Source organism: Oncorhynchus clarkii, chromosome 16, assembly GCF_045791955.1.
Source record: "Oncorhynchus clarkii lewisi isolate Uvic-CL-2024 chromosome 16, UVic_Ocla_1.0, whole genome shotgun sequence".
Lineage (NCBI taxonomy): Eukaryota > Metazoa > Chordata > Actinopteri > Salmoniformes > Salmonidae > Oncorhynchus > Oncorhynchus clarkii.
This window is the reverse complement of record NC_092162.1, coordinates 57496379-57514714: the sequence shown is the minus strand read 5'-3', so window position 1 is coordinate 57514714 and position 18336 is coordinate 57496379. Positions and strand designations below refer to the sequence as shown.

Sequence of the window (18336 nt, the reverse complement as noted above, 5' to 3'; positions counted from 1 at the left end):
CTGAACACCACCACCACCAATACCCAGGCTGTACACAGCCCTGAACACCACCACCAATACCCAGGCTGAACACAGCCCTGAACACCACCACCAATACCCAGGATGTGCACAGCCCTGAACACCACCACCACCAATACCCAGGCTGAACACAGCCCTGAACATACTGAGGCCGCATCCGAAATGGCTCCATATTGCCTATAGTGCACTATATAGGGAATAACAAAAAACTTTACAATAATTATATCTAAATCAAATCAAATGTTTTTTGTCACATACACATGGTTAGCAGATGGTAATGCGAGTGTAGCGAAATGCTTGTGCTTCTAGTTCCGACAATGCAATAATAACCAACGAATAATCTAACCTAACAATTCCACAACTACTACCTTATACACACAAGTGTAAAGGGATAAAGAATATGTACATAAAGATATATGAATGAGTGATGGTACAGAACAACATAGGCAAGATGCAGCAGATGGTATCGAGTACAGTATATACATATGAGATGAGTAATGTAGGGTATATAAACATAAAGTGGCATAGTTTAAAGTGGCTAGTGATACATGAATTACATAAAGATGGCAAGATGCAGTAGATGATATAGAGTACAGTATATACATACAGTATACATATGAGATGAGTAATATAGGGTATGTAAACATTATATTAAGTAGCATTGTTTAAATTGGCTAGTGATACATTTTTACATCAATTTCCATCAATTTCCATTATTAAAGTGTCTGGAGTTGAGTCAGTGTGTTGGCAGCAGCCCCGTCGCAGGCTAATAGCAATCACCATACAAGGTTAAGACTGAGGGGGAGGCTAAGGGCCAATAGCATGAGTCCCCCAGAGCAGAGCTGAGCTATGTTATGTTTGGTTTAGTTATGTTGTGTTATCAGTATCTTCAGTCTCTAACAACAGCATAGGAGGACAAGGATGGAGACCAGGGAAATAAACATTTAACATGCCCCTCTCTGGTGCTGCCCTTTTCCTCTGTATCATACAGTATCTAACACCCTCGTTCTGCTACTAATAGCCACTACCTCTTAACGGCCACTAGGTTCAAAACCCCTGATTGTTCAGTGCCAGCAGAGAGGTAGAAATGAAGTGAAGTGAGAGGGTCCACGTCAAAATACAGTGATAAGCAGACCGATAAGTAGACCGCCTGCCTTCCTGCTGTTGGGCCAACGACTACCATTGTTAGGATGGAGACAAGACCATCTCGTCATTACATACAGTATCTCTGGTCCTAGCTATTCTAAGCACAATGTCAGTTATTTTCTAAATGGCTGCCTCTGAGGTGCTCAGTGAGAACTGAATTGCTCTCATTTCTTCAGAGGGGTGGTTTAACACCTGTATCAGACCATCTGGCCCTGCATTGCACCAAATCATTATGTCAACAGAAACTAATATTTACAGAGGAAGACAGTTTTCTCCACCATGCTAATCGATTAGCTACTGCAGTTATATAGAGTTTCTCAGTAACACCAGCTAATGGACTGGAAGTGAAGTTATAGCATTACCCTACTTTAAAGATGAGGGGTGCTGACTACACACTCTCTGTGGATGGCGCAGCCCTCCTCTCCTCTCTCCTCTCCTCTACTTTCAGCACAGCGTGACATGAGCTTTGCTGTAAGCTGGGCAAGTCTTAAAGACAGAGAGAGACTGCCCCAGAGTCGCCATCTGGTCCAGGGAGGTTTGCAGGAGAAGAGAGGAGATCAGAGCAAAAAAAGTACCAAAAGAATGTGCAGTACATGAATATACTGTACACATGTGTAGCGATACTCATAGTCATTGTCACACCCATCCACCCAAAAACATAGAACCCCCACCCCAAAAACACACACACACACACACACACCTCTTCAGGAGGAAGATGTATGGTGAGACTACGTTGAGTCTATGTTGAGACTGTAGTGCAGTACAGTGTATCTGAGGTAGTAATCCAGTCTAGACTGAGGTAGGGATTATAAGGGAAACCCTTAGGCCTGCTTCTTATGGGAATCAACAGACTTAGCCAGCAAGGGGTTTTAACGTAGCCCCTTCATCTGATACACTTGGTCAAAAACACTGCTTCTCCATCATAGCATTATTATCATACAGATTAGAGATGTGTCCATTTTATGGCCATCCTCCACTGGCCCAGATTCACAGAGAAAAACAACACTCCTATTAAACCTGTGTGATATTAAAAGCATGTTATGGACACGTCGTTACCATATGGTAAATATGGCGTGTGCTGTTAAACAGAGAATGACCTTGTTGTGAGTGTGGTGTTAGGATGGTGTCTCTGTGGTGTTACTGATAGGTTAACATATTAAAAGTGGCCAGATGGCCAGATCGGGACTTATAGGTGTTTTGGACAATCAATCTTTCCATTTAATCTCATGGCAACAGCTTTTTAAAACATGAACATGCTAAATATACGACATGTAAACTATCGTTCAAAAGTTTGGGGTCACTGAGAGTTTTCCTTGTTTTTGAAAGAAAAGCACATTTTTTGCCCATTGAAATAACATCAAAATGATCAGAAATACAGTGTAGACATTGTTAATGTTGTAAATGACTATTGTAGCTGGAAACGACACATTTTTTATGGAATATCTACATAGGCGTACAGAGGCCCATTATCAGCAACCATCACTCCTGTGTTCCAATGGCACGTTGTGTTAGCTAATCCAAGTTTATCATTTTAAAAGGCTAATTGATTATTAGAACAACGTTTTGCAATTATGCTAGCACAGCTGAAAACTTTTGTTCTGATTAAAGAAGCAATAAAACTGGCCTTCTTTAGACTAGTTGAGTATCTGGAGCATCAGCATTTGTGGGTTCGATTACAGGCTCAAAATGTCCAGAAACAAAGAACATTCTTCTGAAACTCGTCAGTCTATTCTTGTTAGAGCCAGTTTGCGCTGTAGTACACAGCGTTGTGCGAGCTGTTCAGTTTCTTGGTAATTTCTTGCATGGAATATTTCTCAGAACAAGAATAGACAGACGAGTTTCAGAAGAATGTTCTTTGTTTCTGGACATTTTGAGTCTTGTCGTGTGGCAAACATAAAGAATACAAAGTCTGATCTGATGTGCACAGATGAATCTGTTACCGTTGTATATAGAGAGAGCATATGTAAATATCTGTTCTTGGAGCATCGTTGACTACTCTCTTACTGTGTGGCCAAGGAGAGAGATAACTTGTTTTTAACGTACATTTTAAACTAGGAGTGTGATAGTGTGTTCCTAATGTGTTTTAAACAGGAAGTGTGATAGTGTGTTCCTAATGTGTTTTAAACTAGGAGTGTGATAGTGTGTTCCTAATGTGTTTTAAACAGGAAGTGTGATAGTGTGTTCCTAGTGTGTTTTAAACTAGGAGTGTGATAGTGTGTTCCTAATGTGTTTTAAACAGGAAGTGTGATAGTGTGTTCCTAATGTGTTTTAAACTAGGAGTGTGATAGTGTGTTCCTAATGAGTTTTAAACTAGGAGTGTGATAGTGTGTTCCTAATGTGTTTTAAACAGGAAGTGTGATAGTGTGTTCCTAGTGTGTTTTAAACTAGGAGTGTGATAGTGTGTTCCTAATGAGTTTTAAACTAGGAGTGTGATAGTGTGTTCCTAATGTGTTTTAAACAGGAAGTGTGATAGTGTGTTCCTAATGTGTTTTAAACAGGAAGTGTGATAGTGTGTTCCTAATGTGTTTTAAACAGGAAGTGTGATAGTGTGTTCCTAATGTGTTTTAAACAGGAAGTGTGATAGCGAATTCCTCTTACCGTGTGGCAAACATGGCCCTGAGTGAGGAGAAGGTGGCGGCGTCCTCCTTCAGGGCCTTGAGTTCGTTCCTCAGCTTCATCATGGTTTCCGTCACCATGGCCTTCTCATTCTCATACTTACTCTTCAGGTTGGCCAGCGCCACCTCAGCAGTCTGCAGGGGGGACACGACACAACAACGGGTCAGACCAACTGCAATCGGTCATTTTGAGTTTTGTTCCTGCAGATTTATGTCATTATAGTCTGTTTTAGTGCTGTGACCTCTGAAGGTTTACTTGCACAGCAGTTCATTGGGGAGCTGGCTGGATTTAAAGACTACAGGTGTGTCTTTTTAAGAAAGGCTTTCATCTGAGAGTCTTTCCACGGATTCAGGAGCTGAGGAACACACACCGTCTTCAAAGAGTTGACACCAACTCCAGACTTCTTCTTTTTAGAAGAAACATCAATGTGTTGAAAATCCCAAATGATTTGCATAGTCAACTTACACACAGCTCTGACACACACACTTATCCCACCAGAAATGCCACCGGGGGTCTTTTTTCCCCAGAACAAATTCAAGAAAAGCACAGTATTATATAGAGCCCTTATTGTATGGAACTTCCTTCCATCTCATATTGCTGAAATAAACAGCAAACCTGGTTTCCAAAAACAGGTAAAGCAACACCTCGCCTCTCCCCTATTTGACCTAGATAGTTTGTGTGTACACTGATATGAAGGCTACGCGTGCCTTTTTAAAAATGTATGTCGTTCTGTCCTTGAGCTGTTCTTTTCTAATGATGTTCTGTATTATGTCATTCTGTATTATGTTTCATGTTCTGTGTGGACCCCATGAAGAGAAGCTGATGCTTTTGCAACAGATAATGGGGGATCCTAATAAAATACCAAATACCAGCAACTGGACACACACAGACTGGGGCTCTGGGCTGGCAGGGTGTGTCTGCTTTAGAGAGCATTCATCTTTTCACATGGACACAAACCCACACCCTCATGGTGTTTTGTTGTGACTTTTAGCTGCAGTGCATTTGCTGTGACAGCTGAACACGCTTCAGACAGCTACCTCCCTGCCTCAGTCTCCTGACTTTGATTATTAGGGGAGGGGAGGGAGATACAAACAGAGAGATTCAGTATCTGACCTGTTTGTTGGCTTTGAGCACGGTCCTCAGGGTGGCGATCTGCTCCCTCTTGGTGCTGAGGAGGGACTTGAGTTTGAGAATTTCCCCCATGCAGGCCTCCTTGTCCTTATCAGCCACTGTGCCTAGCTCCAGAGAGGCCATCCTCTGACGGGACAGCTCTGTGGTGCGGTCCACCGCCAGCTGGAGGTGCTTGATCTGGTCCCGGATGATGGCCACCAGGTTGTACACGTTCATTGGTTCCCGGGGCGAGGGGGGAGAGGAGACAGGGGACGGGGTGCTGTCGGCAGCTTCGGGGACGGGGAACAGGCCCTTAGTGAGCAGTATGGGGGAGCGGCGGCCGCGACCCTCAGGGCTGGTGCGCCCGCCCTTGCCCTGCTTGTAGAAGTCGAGCATGACGCGGTTGGGAGTCTGGTTGTTGCACATGCACACGTGGTTGTAGAGTGTGGCCAGCTCCTCGCTGAAGGTGACCAGCTCGTCCTGCGCTACGCTCAGGCTGCCCTGGGACTCGCCTGCCACGTCACTCACCTTTACAGATAGAAATAGAGATACTTTATCAATTAATAAACCAGTCGTTTGTGAGAAATCTGGTTTGCAAGTATGAAAAAAAATATATACACAATTCATACACAGAGAAAAGTTTTAAAAATCAACTACAGATATCACCAATATAACACAAACAGAAAAATATGTTTCTCACCTTGCGCAGCGCCTTCTCCAGCCTGGCCTTCTCCTCTCTCTCCACGTGGCTGGTCTTCTCCAGAGAGGCCAGCTTCTCTCCAAGGGCTGTGACATGAGTCTCCAGACGGCCTCGCTCCTCCTCATAGTGTGACTGACAGGAGTGGTACTCTGCCTTCAGGGTTTTCAGCTCCTCCTTTAGCTCACCTGCCTCCGACACCGCAACCTGAGCCCATCAGAGGCAGAGTTTCAGGAATAGCTTCAACATCTCTGTGTGTGTGTGTGTGTGTCTGTGTCTGTGTCTGTGTGTGTGTGTGTGTGTGTTATTTTAGGCTTAGGGGGTAGGTTTAGGGTTAGAATTGGGGTTAGGTTTAGGGGTTAGGGTTAGGGAAAATAGGATTTTGGGAAAATAGGATTTTGAATGGGAATCACTTGTTTGGTCCCCACAAGGATAGTAAAACAAACGTTTGTGTGTGCTTACAGTATATGTGTTTGTATACATGTTCAATTACCTTGTACTTGCATTCCAGGATCTCGGGTCCGTTGATGTCCACCTCGTAGTAGTCCCCGTCCTCGTTGCTGTCGCGCTCCTTCTCATTGTCCAGGGCTGACTGGCGCTCCTTGCTGGCCTGTAGCCTCCGGATGGCGTTGAGGTTCTCGGTGAGACGGCTGACCTTGTCCTGGTGCTCCTCCAGGGCCCCGTGGGCCTGCTCCAACTGCTTCTGGGAGTCCTGCAGCGTGGACACCAGAGACACCTTCTCACGCTCCATCTAGAGACGGAGGAGACAGAACATAAGACAGATTTATTAAGTTGGTAAGGTAAGTGTCTGGACAGAAAAGTGACTGAGACAATTGATAAACATTAGAATTCAGACATAATTATGCAGACATAATCTTCCCATTTCCTTGTGTTGCTCTATCCCTCTCTGTCTCAGACTACCTAATGCAAATGAATGTCCTGAAGGATGATGGTGGCGGTTTTTCAATATAACAGATATCTCTGGTGGTTTGAAGGACTCACTAAGAACACTACAGTATGTGACCAAAGACAGTGCATCTCTGTGCCAATTCAGAGCCTGTATGACCTTGGAGAAATCTGGAATGGGTTCAACTCTGTGTTGGCAGAGGGACCAGAGCTGGGTCCATTTACACACACAAGCACTCACACAGAGTAGTGCAGGCCTCAGAGGCACCCAGCTATTTTCAGGGGCTGATGGTGTGTCAATAATAGATGAGTATCACTGTTAATCTTGCTCTGTTATTCAGCTGGGATGAATATGTCTTGATGAGAGGACTCAAAAGGAGGAAATGGTTTAATAAATATCTATCTAGAATATTTAGACATGAACAGTCAGAAAGGAAAGGAACTTTTAGCTCTCAGCATACTGTATTTTTAAGTAAAGTATATACAAACTTAATTATGTGATGATACTTAGACTAAGGATACAGCTTTCCATACACCGCCCCCCTTACCATACCCCGCCCTCAATCTGTCCCCCTCCCTAATTCTTGTTGATGACCTTGACAAGCATCTTGGTAATGCCAAGCTTGAGGAGTGTCTTAATCAAATGATTTCCTCAGAGTAGACGTTTGGCATATTAAAGATGCCTGCTGCTTACAGCTAGGACTCATCTTCCATCCTCTAATGCAGATGGACGTGACCTAAATATGTAAAAGGCATATGGGCCACTGGGCCTACTGTGTAAAAGGGCAACTGGTTCGCATGAGTGAGAATCATACTCCCACGGTAGCCATTTTGGATCTGATTGCACAGTGGGAGTATTGATTCTGCTGTAACTGAAGAGTAGGGTGACCTGCTGCGAGCGGATGTCTGGGATTGATTAATCGGTCTGTGATTGATAGGGCGAGGAGAGAGAGAATGGCATCAGAGCAGTTGAATTATTGAGTAGAGGTTTGGGTTTCCCTGTTGCAATTCCGGCCAGAGGAGGGGACCCACAGGGCTGGTTGACACTATGTTGGCTTAATGCTGAACACTAAGGCCTGCTGTTGCCTCAGAAATTCAGTATCAAAGGACCGGATCGGGTTAAATGTCATGGTACTCATACCAAGGAAATGCTATGGTAACCTAGAGGCAACCTGGTGACAACCTCATTGTGATGTGTTGGGGGGGGAATTGAGTCTTTTCACCCACAGGTATTCAACCAGTACACTGGTAACCATGGAGACAGCTGTGGTGTTCTGATGTTCTGACAGATGGCAGATCGACCGGTGGTGGCGCCTCATGTGTGTGGCCTCCGGGGGTGGGGGGGGGGGGGGGGGCAGCCACTGGACACACTTGTCTGACCGAGTCGACCGGCCGACTTCACATTCCAACAAGAGGCTTGGCTTCTAGGGTAGTCAAGGAAATCATTCTGATTCCAATGAATGGTACTGTATGTAGGCTCTAAGAGCTGATGAGGCTATACAGAGATCTACAGTACATGACAGCCTGAGGTAAAAAAGCCCTCATCAGTATTCGCTATGTGTACACTTAAAGTATTGGACTCTATGACTCTATGCTGTAATTGACTTTGATCTCCCTTTGGCTTCTCTGGACCAATGACATTTAATAAATCAACAAGTGATAGATTGAGCCTTCTCAAGAGCTCTACTATTGAATAAATATCCTTCTGGACCCTTGCGGGGGAAGATTGATGTACAGCGTTCGGGTGGGCCTACGCTTCAGCAAACAGGAAAGGAGGGGTGCTCAACAACAATGACAAAAATCATGAGAAGAGCTTCTAAACACTTCTAAAAGGACTAATTCATGGCAGAAAGCAGTTGGAGCACTCAACATAAAAGGCAGATCATTGTTTTTAGCTCACACTAATCCATTGTCGTGGATGAGAACAGAATGAGAACAGGTGACTAACGTCTTCCTCAGAGTGACCGGACCATTGCACTTAGCTCCTATTTGACCACTAGGCTAGAAATAGGAGCTAAGTGCATTGGTCAGGTCCCTCTGATGTACATCGTTATTGGATCTCAGAAGAAAATATTGATAATGCTTTTCATAACTAATTTACATGTATGTTAGTGTGTGTAGACTGGGCCTTCAAATACACTGTGAAAGTGTATATTAAGAGAGTCTACACACAGTGTGCAGTCAATAGTCCATTCTTCTATTCCCCACTCCCAACAAACATTTTAATTACGAGGGTGACTGAGGATCCTGGGCACGACAACGTTCCCGTAGGCTTTGAAGATATCAAAGTTTGTTTTGAACATTTTAATATCAATGAGTAATTCAAACCTTGACGTCATTCATATCATACACAGTATGATTATGGTTATAGCTGCAGCAGCTGGATATTCCTGACTGTTATCCCTCTCATGCACAGTCATACACAGTGTAACAGATTCACTGAATGCAACATTATGGTTATAGCTGTAGCAGCTGGATATTCCTGACTGTTATCCCTCTCATGCACAGTCATACACAGTGCAACAGATTCACTGAATGCAACATTATGGTTATAGCTGCAGCAGCTGGATATTCCTGACTGTTATCCCTCTCATGCACAGTCATACACAGACATACTCAAATTAACTGTCTATGTACCTGCAGCAGCTGCTGTTTGAGTTTCTGGATCTCAGAGATGTTGAGTTCACTCAGCAGGTCGTCTACCAGGCTGGGGACGGGGCGGAACAGGTCACCCTTCTTGGGCGTGGACGCACGGTTGTCCTCAGTGATGGCGTTGGCAAGCTTGCTGAAGCCATTCTCGTAACCATGGAGAGCCTCGTCGTTGTTGGGTTCCGTGCCTGCGTCATCGCTGAACTTGAGCCCATCCAGAGAGATGCTGAGGGGGCTGGGAAGAGGGAGAGGACCAGAACATGATAACATGAATTTCACAGTTATTCTCATAATGCTTTTTATTATATTGTACAGGGTTTTGATGGATGAGGTGTTACAGATGAAATTGGTGCCTTTGATTGTGTATGTACCTGTGGTACATAGAGTCGCCTATGCTCATGTAGTGGGAGAGCTCTTTCCTTAGGGCGGCCTTCTGCTCGCACTCAGTCTTGATGGTCTCCAGGGCTTCCCCTAGCTGTCGCTCGGCAATCTCCTTCAGGCGGATGGCGTCCTCCAATTGGCTGTTCAGGAACTGGGTGTCTTCCTCCAGACGACGAATCTCGTGCTTCAGACCCTCAAACTCCACCTGTAGGGGCGGGACAGACAGGTAGGTGTTAATAAAAGCATAAAGGTGGGCTTATATAGGGGAAATGGAAATAGGACACCATACTGGTTTAATCAACTTGTTTTGTCACCATAAAAAGGGGGCTTTTAAAAGTGCAAAATTGCCTTTTCATTTAAATAGGATTTGGTACTGTAATCTTACATTTGCCAATTAATACTCTAGCCTACAGCCTTCTGTTTTAAAATCATGCCTTTAAATTTAACAAACATAATCCCTGGATATGCGGCATGTGAAGTGTTAGCAGTTCCCACATTTAAAAAATTATTTTGAAAGGAAATCCCCCATTTTTTTTGCCATTGGTGTGAATTAAACTCAGAGTATTTGCTTTGCAACACCGCATCTCTCTCCGTCTCTGTGGCATACGGAGAGGGAAAACTGGCTAGAAGTGGGGATTACCAGAAACACTACATTCAATTGTGTCACATTCAGACACGCTTCTTCTCTCTCTAGGTGCAAATAGGCCTCCACATAAAGGCGCATCGCTTTATTAAATCTGAGCGAGGTTAATACAATCTGAATTAAATCAGTGTATTCCAGGTCGATGTGAGCAGCAGACACTGGAGAGTGCAGACAGACAGAGGTCTATGGTGTGAATACATGGACAACTGTGAGTTGCATAGACTGGGGTGTGTGGTAGACAGTAGTGCAAAGCCTAGGTTCAGAGAGCCTGGGTTAACTGGGCCTCGAGCAGATTCAGCTATACGCAGTGAGGGGTTCATAATGAAGTGTGAGTGGAGGAGAAGCCTACAGAAGCAAGAGAGTGCATGTAAAGCAGTGGAGGCTGCTGAGGGGAGGACGGCACATAATAATGGCTGGAACGGAGCGAATGGAATGGCATCAAAACACAAGGAAACCATGTTTAATGTATTTGATAACATTCCACCTATTCCGCGCCAGCCATTACCACAAGCCCATCCTCCCCAATTAAGGTGCCACCAACCTCCTGTGATGTAAAGATCACATAACATTTTATTTGTCACATGCGACGAATACAAAAGTGAAATGCTTGATGGGTTGATCTCATCTCATTTCCCTTCCCCCATCCCATCTAGCCCCACCCCAACCCTCTGTTGAGCAAAGAGACCCGTTTCTTCAGGATGATGTTCCCTTACCTATTCTCCTTACTATCCCACATCCCCATTTGCCAACCTAGCGACCCCCCCCCCCCCCCCTCCTCTCCCCGGTGTAGTGGTGTTGCTCTTCACCTGGGTCTGTTTGAGCCCGGAAACCTGTTTCTGAAAGGAGATGTTCTCCTCCTCCAGCTCTGTGTAGTCCTGCAGCAGACGTGCCTCCCGGAACTTATACTCTTTGATGTCATCACGCAGACGGGTCCGCTGCAGCTCCACCACTTGGATGTTCTGTAGGGGTGAACGACAGGGACAGAGGGAGAAGAGGAGGGAGGGATGGAGAGAAAGGGATCGTAATAAATTAGAATAAGGCTGTAACGTAACAAAATGTGGAAAAAGTCAAGGGGTCTGAATAGTTTCCGAAGGCACTGTATGTTAGACTTGAGTACAGTAGCCTACATGTATTGATGCATAAAGATGTCGGAGCAGCTCGATGTAGTACAGACGCTAGCATGTGTTATCAATACCTGACAGATTAACATGCTTACTGTAATACAGATACAGCTGAATGCAGCATCTCCCACCTTGCAGTGAGCTTGGCCTCGTCTCCATGAATCACTTGAATGTAAGAATGTAGCGAGGGAAGAGAGGAGAGAGAGAACTCAGAGATAACTCCCTGTTCCCCTCCTACGATGACAGACTGACAGGCTCAAAGCCAATAGGATCAGATACTGTAAGCCCTGCAGAGCAGCCAGCCTGTGTCCTCACCGTCTCGCTCTGTCCCCCTGTCTGTCCTCCTTCATACCCCTTCCTTCCCCTCCGTTGGCCTCGAATACCTCCCCTACCACCCCTTAAACCTTCCCCTGTCATCCCCCATCCCTACCCATCCCAGCCAGTCGCCCCTTCGCTTACAAATGCCTAAGTCTGAAGGTTAGACTACATAAAAGCTCTGCAGTAAGGAGATATTCAGTAAAGGCGTGTGTGGTGCTTGCTCTGAATGTATGTGTGTGTGACTTTGAGAGCGAGCATGTGCAACCTGTTTTCTGCAGTTATCAGTGTATGAATCCATTCATTTTGAGAGTGAGTTCAGCCATGCAGTGGGGTCTCTTTGATTATGCGTGCATGTGTGTAGCGTGACACACAACCTCTAATCCTTTCATGTGACCGAGTTAAGGTGAAAAAGGAGTGTCCCTCAACACACACGTCACTCCAGTCACAAATCAGAGGGGTCACTATCTTTAAGAACAGGTGTTGATTGAGTATGTGGAAAGTTTGAAATGCATTCTACAAAAACATCTCAGTAATTTGACTCATCAGTTTAACCAATTTAATCAATTTAACCAATTGAATCAACCCATTTGTCTTTATTACTGTCCATTACCCATCTAATAGGACTTAATATGCTATTATTATCTTAGCTTGCAGACACCATTATATCTGTAGAATGTGTTTCCAACGTTAGCATGTTTTCAGAGCGATGCTAAATCCCCGTTGAAGTACATGCTCCTCATTATCTCTCTGTAATAATTAATCACTAAGAGCATCATCCGATTGATGTTGATGGTTGGATGAAGACTCATGAATATTCATGAGGTCGCGTGCATGTATAATGAGCGTGGGCATAGTCTATCCTGCCGGTGTGAAAATCCTGGTATTGGTGCATTGATGAATAATGCATGATCTACCATACAGATCACACCAATCACGATAATACTACACTGTAATTACACTTTGGAATCTTGGGAAGGCAGGAAGGATTCGATACAATCGCCATACAACTACAGTGGCTAAATCATTACCTACAGTCTTTGGACTTTACAGTACACTTAAATGTCTGTGTATTTCCCTGCTCTGGTGTACATTCCACACTTGAATGGTAGGCTATGCTTAAATAGCCAGGTTAAGCCTGCACAGTAAGTGAAGGGTTAGGCTGACTGAAATACACTGACTATAATGAGAAAAGTTGGAATGTAGAAGGGGCTCTTGCCTGCTTATCTGTAAAATGTAAATGACATGACGGCTGTGCTGAAGTCAAGACCTAAAGCCCCATACGAGACATTCTGACTCATTTGGTTGGACCCTATCAACAACACTCAGCAGTGTAATTCCTTCACCTATAGACTACATTTAGCAGTGACACCACTGACATTTCTCAGAAAGCTAAAATGAACAGAGCACAGCTGCAGGACTGAGAGTTTCTGCACGCAGGGTCAAAATAAGGCCATCTCAATGACACTACTTCTGGACTTAAGAGCATGTTCAATGGAGAGAGTTCCAGAGTAGAGACTTAAAGGAGCAGTTAACTATTTTACAATATGATGCGAGATGGTTCCTCAACCTGATAGTAGTCTATGGGCCAGGAGAAATTGTAATCCATGGTTCAGTTTTCTTTAAACAGCCACTACAAACTTCAGCTAACTTTAGACACCGCTAGCTAAAAATCAATGGTAATGATAGGGGCATGTGAACATAACTTTTTTTTAATGTCCATATCACCTTGAAGTAACCTCAAACCAAATATGGAGTTTATTTGAGTAGATTTCAAGTGCTTTTGGTCATGCCCCCATCACTTCCATATATTTTTAGCTAGCGGTGGCTAAGGTTAGCTGAAGATTGTAGTGAACCCATATTTTTGGATTACAATTTCTCCTGGCCCATAGACTACTATCAAGGTGAGGAACCATCTAACATCATGTTGTAAAATAGTGAACTACTTAAGTCCAGGAGCAGGCTAATTCTATGTTAGCGCAATCTACAGTGCAAGTCTGTTTCCCTTTTCTCTACAGTGATTTGTCATGTGCAGGATTGACAAAGATAGCCAGGTGGTCCAGTCTAAGTAATATGGAACGGTCTCTTCCAGTCCAGGGTCAGTTGCCTCAGCTGGAGGGTCAGTGCTGTCTGGCCTTAATGAATACAGACCACCACACAAACTGATTAAGAGGCTCCTCAAACCGATTAGGATGCAAACGAGGGTTTTGACCTTACACCCTGCTGTCCGTAAGAGCCCACTCTGCTCCCGCCATCACTGACCATGCAGAGGTCCTCGGGGACTGCGTGAAGGGGTGTCTGCAATTCTGCCGGACAGAAAAGGTGGGTCGTAGTTACACAGCGGGTGCTATGATGGCTGAGTGTGTGGCTGTCATAAAACGTGAATAACATTTACTCAGGCGAATGACAGAGCCCTCCCCTGGGGGTTTCTGGTTTTGTTGACATTTGACATTAAGGACCCTGTCAATGTGAGGTGTCTGATTAACATAAAGAGATGTGTGGTTTATGAAGACTCCCTGCCTGCTGTCACTACAGGCACACACCAACTGCCTCACTCAGACACACACACTCAAACCCACCTGACTGGGGAGTGTGTGTGTTTGGATAATACTTAAGAGTATTAATGTTAATGTGTGCAAACTGTGCACAAGTACACAAGCATAGCTGTAGTGATAAATTAAGCCTAATGTGCAGTATACAGTGTGTGTGCATATCTCTGTGTCCTCTGATAAGTCCTTGACTGTGGTCGAATCCTCTCTCTATATGGGATGCAGTGGGTGCTGCTGTAAAGGATATGAAAGCACTGGCTCAGTAGATTCTAGAGGTCAGAGCTCCCTCCTCTGAGCTCATTCAGTCATACTGGAACTCTACTGAACACTTTCAAACCTATAGCTCCAATTTGACAACTAAAACCGCCTTCGACAGCATACTGAGTCTTAACCAGCTCATGTCTCAGCAAAGCTTAGAGTTAGTGCCTAAAGTGTTTGAGCTTTTCACAATCACCGCTATTGAAAATAGCTCTATAACTCGGTAAATCACTATGTTAGAGGTTACAGCTCAATACCGCTGTAGATTAGGTGGGTTTTGAAACTGTGGTTAGACTCTGGCTTGGTCTTAATAGGATGGGATATCTAGTGTGTTTTTCCCTGAAAATCCCACATTTACTACCTTTTCCCATTTCCCTTCCCTGGAAAGACGGTACAAGATTCCCAGATGGCACGAAGAGGGATTACTGATATGACAGCACTGTCTGGCTCACAATAATGGGATTTGTACTGCATACAAGGTAATGTATTGTGTTCTTCCCACCCCACACGAAGACATTACCCCATTCCATGACCTTTTCAAGCTTTTTTTATTATCTGAAAGCAACCTTTGCTTTTATACTGACAACACCATCAGGTCAGTAGGTCCTCTACATAACAGCAAGCGGTGGTGTGTTGGACACAGTCACTCATCTAGATATAGAGGTCTACAGAGCCTGTCTGCATTCCTGATTTCTGTACCTGTAAGCTGTGTAATACTGACTTGAGCTCATAAGCTTGTTTTTCAAACATGGTCCTGTTTTATCAATTGCTGTGCTGAACAATGGACAGTTCATTACCTCAGTCAAACTACTATGTAGCTTACATTTGTGTGTATTTATATTTATTTTTTGCAATAAAGATGATGATGCTACAATAATACAAACTCACAATAGTCTAATGATATACACATGATTTAAATAGCAGGACGATGTAAAGTCCATTATCCCGCTGAGGAGTATGGATTTGACTGTTTGAGAAGGTTTGAATCCTAAGCAATCTATTGTTGGAAGTACAATAGACCAACATAGATACTGTAGTAGGTCAAAGCGGTGTGCTAGAAAACCTTGGTAGAGCATGGGTGAAGTATGCATTGTGATGCTCATGTGAATTTCAATTATTTTTCGGATTTAGACCAATGCCTGCGTCTCACTTATAACGTGTTTATTTTTTACACCGGAAGGTGATTATGTAACATTATTATACAACATGATTCAGCATAACACAGCAATACTGTAATGTAAAAATACACAATGACAAATGTCAACAGAAATAATGTAGTTATTCGTATTTCATTTATATTAACAGCTGATTTTCCAGAGGGAAGAGAAAAACCAGAAGCGTATTTAAGCCAATATGGAGTAAGCTGCAAAACCTTTCCCTGATCTCTTTTAACAAGACAATCACGCAAGCTCCTGGAAAATACACAAATAATCAACATGCAGCCTATCCATGAACTATTTCCATACATTACTGACTGTTATATTAGGTGCTCTGTATTCTGCAACAACAGAGGGCTGTGCTACATACTTCTCCCCCTGACATCCTTGTCATCCACCTTGGTGGAAACAACCTAGGATACACCAAGGGTACACAGACGTGCTGATTTCGAGGTGGTCATCCGAATGTTTCCCGGGACAATGGTGGTCTTCTCTGATATCGCGCAGCAGAGGAGCTAGATGTTCCAGTGAGACCAGCGCATAGAGAGGGCCCGGGGCTCTGTCAATCTCCTGGTGTACGTGTTTCAGGGAACACAATCCGTCACCCTGCCATTAAGCAGTGGAGTGGAGCGGGGTGGAGTGCATCTGACGGATGAGGGCAATGATGTATTCCTTGAGAGTTGGTCTCTCCAGTTTCCATCGTTCTCTCCTCCGTAGAAGCAAGACGTGCAAAGTAGTACACACATCACACACCCTGTTCATTGCCACTCAATGATGCACTTTTAAGAGCTATCTAATAATTGAAAATAAGTACACACCGGGCATGTGTGTGTGTTGTGACTGGTATGGGCGGGGGAGTCCAAACTATACACGACAGAGAATGGTCAAAACGTATCCTCCGAGAGGTGAACTCAGGACCTTTAGATCCCAGGGCGGTGACATAAAATATTATGGTACAAACCCTGTTATAAGCAAAGTATCTTGACACTACGTGCTGCTGTGCGGTTTGTTGCTAACCTTCAGGTTACCAATTAAATAAAAAAACGTTATTTTGATCAATGTATTCATAGGCTACTATTTCATCCCTCAACAAAAATATAGGCCTAGTCCCGACACATCTACGGTTGCTAGCCAAGCCAGCTGACCTTTCGTTCTATTGGTTAGGTTGCCAGAGACCTGACCCGGATGTTAAGTCTTTTTGTTCTGTATCTATGAACGTGACCCAGTCGTTTGTTCTAAATGTTCCGTTGCCATGCTGGCTGGCAACGCTCTCCTCCCTTGCTTGCTAGCTAGCCAACTACGGCTAACACAGTCACGTCAAACTGTGCAGCAAGAATAACAGCAAAGTAGCTGTATTTCATTTATTTGTTTATATCCATAAAAATGATACCTATTCATAATTTTGACTGGCAGGTTCATTCCCAATAGGACAGTGGAGATCAAATTTCAATATTGAAACAATGTTGCAAATGTGCAGATACAGATAGCAAATGTTAGGCTAGAAGCATTTGGGGAATAATGTCTAGATGCTTTTTACAGTGGAGATCAAGTTAATGAATTGGCTGGCTGGGCTGATGGGACAGTGGATGTGCAGGGATTTCTCAGAAGTAACAGAAAACAAGATTCACATTTTAAGTCATAGGCTGACCCGTGCTAAACAGGTTTTTTAGTATGGCTTAGAATGCGTCTCAACCAATCCCAATGTTTGTTTTGACCAACCCTTTGTAGAATAACCAATTTACCGCATGGTGACGTCCCCATGGAAAGCAGTTACTCCTGCCCATGCAAACCTGTTGATTAGAAGGGCCTGTGTAGATAGTTCCTGGTTGAAAATACAATCAGGAAATAACATGGATAACATTTTGTCACACTTTTACAATGTTAGTTTCATCATCTGTAACAATATTATATAAAACACAGGAAAAACAGATTTTTGACAGCACTGGTCATTAATGTCTATGGGACATCATGAAAATGATCTCTCACATGGTGCCTGAACCTTTCTGACACAATTTAAGTATCATAAAAATGTCTGCATCCGATATAGCAGACAGGTACTGTATCAAGGGTTGTTTAGGCTGTCTAGAGACTGCCTATTTTTCTATTTTAAACCTCTCATAGATAAAGAAGGTCAACAGTCACGGGGCAAAGCAAACAGTGACCAGTCTCATGACAGATCAACTGACAGAGGTTTGAATAAAATCATCCCCCTGACTAAAGCAGGTTTGCCAAGCATTTCCCAGAAAAAGAAAGAAACACATCACGATTAGGGGCTCTGTTAATTCTCATTAAACCTCTCTGATTTTTCTCTCCTATTCTCCTCTATTTCACACTCTCCAGGTCCTCTTGCCACCCTCTCCCTTTCTCCCTCCTTCCCTAGCTGCCTAATTTTAAAGCTAGCTGACAAAGGGTCCTTTCAGTGTCCTCAGTCCCCATCACAATGCCAGCCTCAGTGCCCTGGATCCACCCGCTGTCTGCCTTCCGCCCGCTACCTCACCTCCCGGTGCCCATAAAGTGCCAGTGGAGGGGTGTCACTATCTCCTGCAAATAGTGAGATTTACACTCCAACCCCCTCCATCTAGCCAATTAGCCCTGGCCACCCACCATGCCACTGCACCAGTCCCTGTGTGTGTGTGTGTGTGTGTGTGTGTGTGTGTGTGTGTGTGTGTGTGTGTGTGTGTGTGTGTGTGTGTGTGTGTGTGTGTGTGTGTGTGTGTGTGTGTTCACAATGGAGTTGGCTCCTTCAGGCAGACAGAGCCACACACAAAGA

General features: G+C 44.1%; 1 protein-coding gene across 1 annotated transcript in view; it reads right to left on the bottom strand.

Moving 5' to 3' along the window:
• Window positions 1-18336, bottom strand: part of LOC139368801 (protein bicaudal D homolog 2-like) — a 79822-nt gene that overhangs the window by 23533 nt on the left and 37953 nt on the right. Inside the window, exons 3-9 of the mRNA XM_071108164.1 lie at window positions 10973-11125; window positions 9514-9728; window positions 9131-9377; window positions 6081-6338; window positions 5591-5794; window positions 4894-5418; window positions 3763-3914 (exon numbers count right to left, since the gene is read on the bottom strand). Of these exons, the coding sequence (XP_070964265.1) occupies window positions 3763-3914; window positions 4894-5418; window positions 5591-5794; window positions 6081-6338; window positions 9131-9377; window positions 9514-9728; window positions 10973-11125 (1754 nt within the window). The remainder of the gene's footprint in view (window positions 1-3762; window positions 3915-4893; window positions 5419-5590; window positions 5795-6080; window positions 6339-9130; window positions 9378-9513; window positions 9729-10972; window positions 11126-18336) is intronic.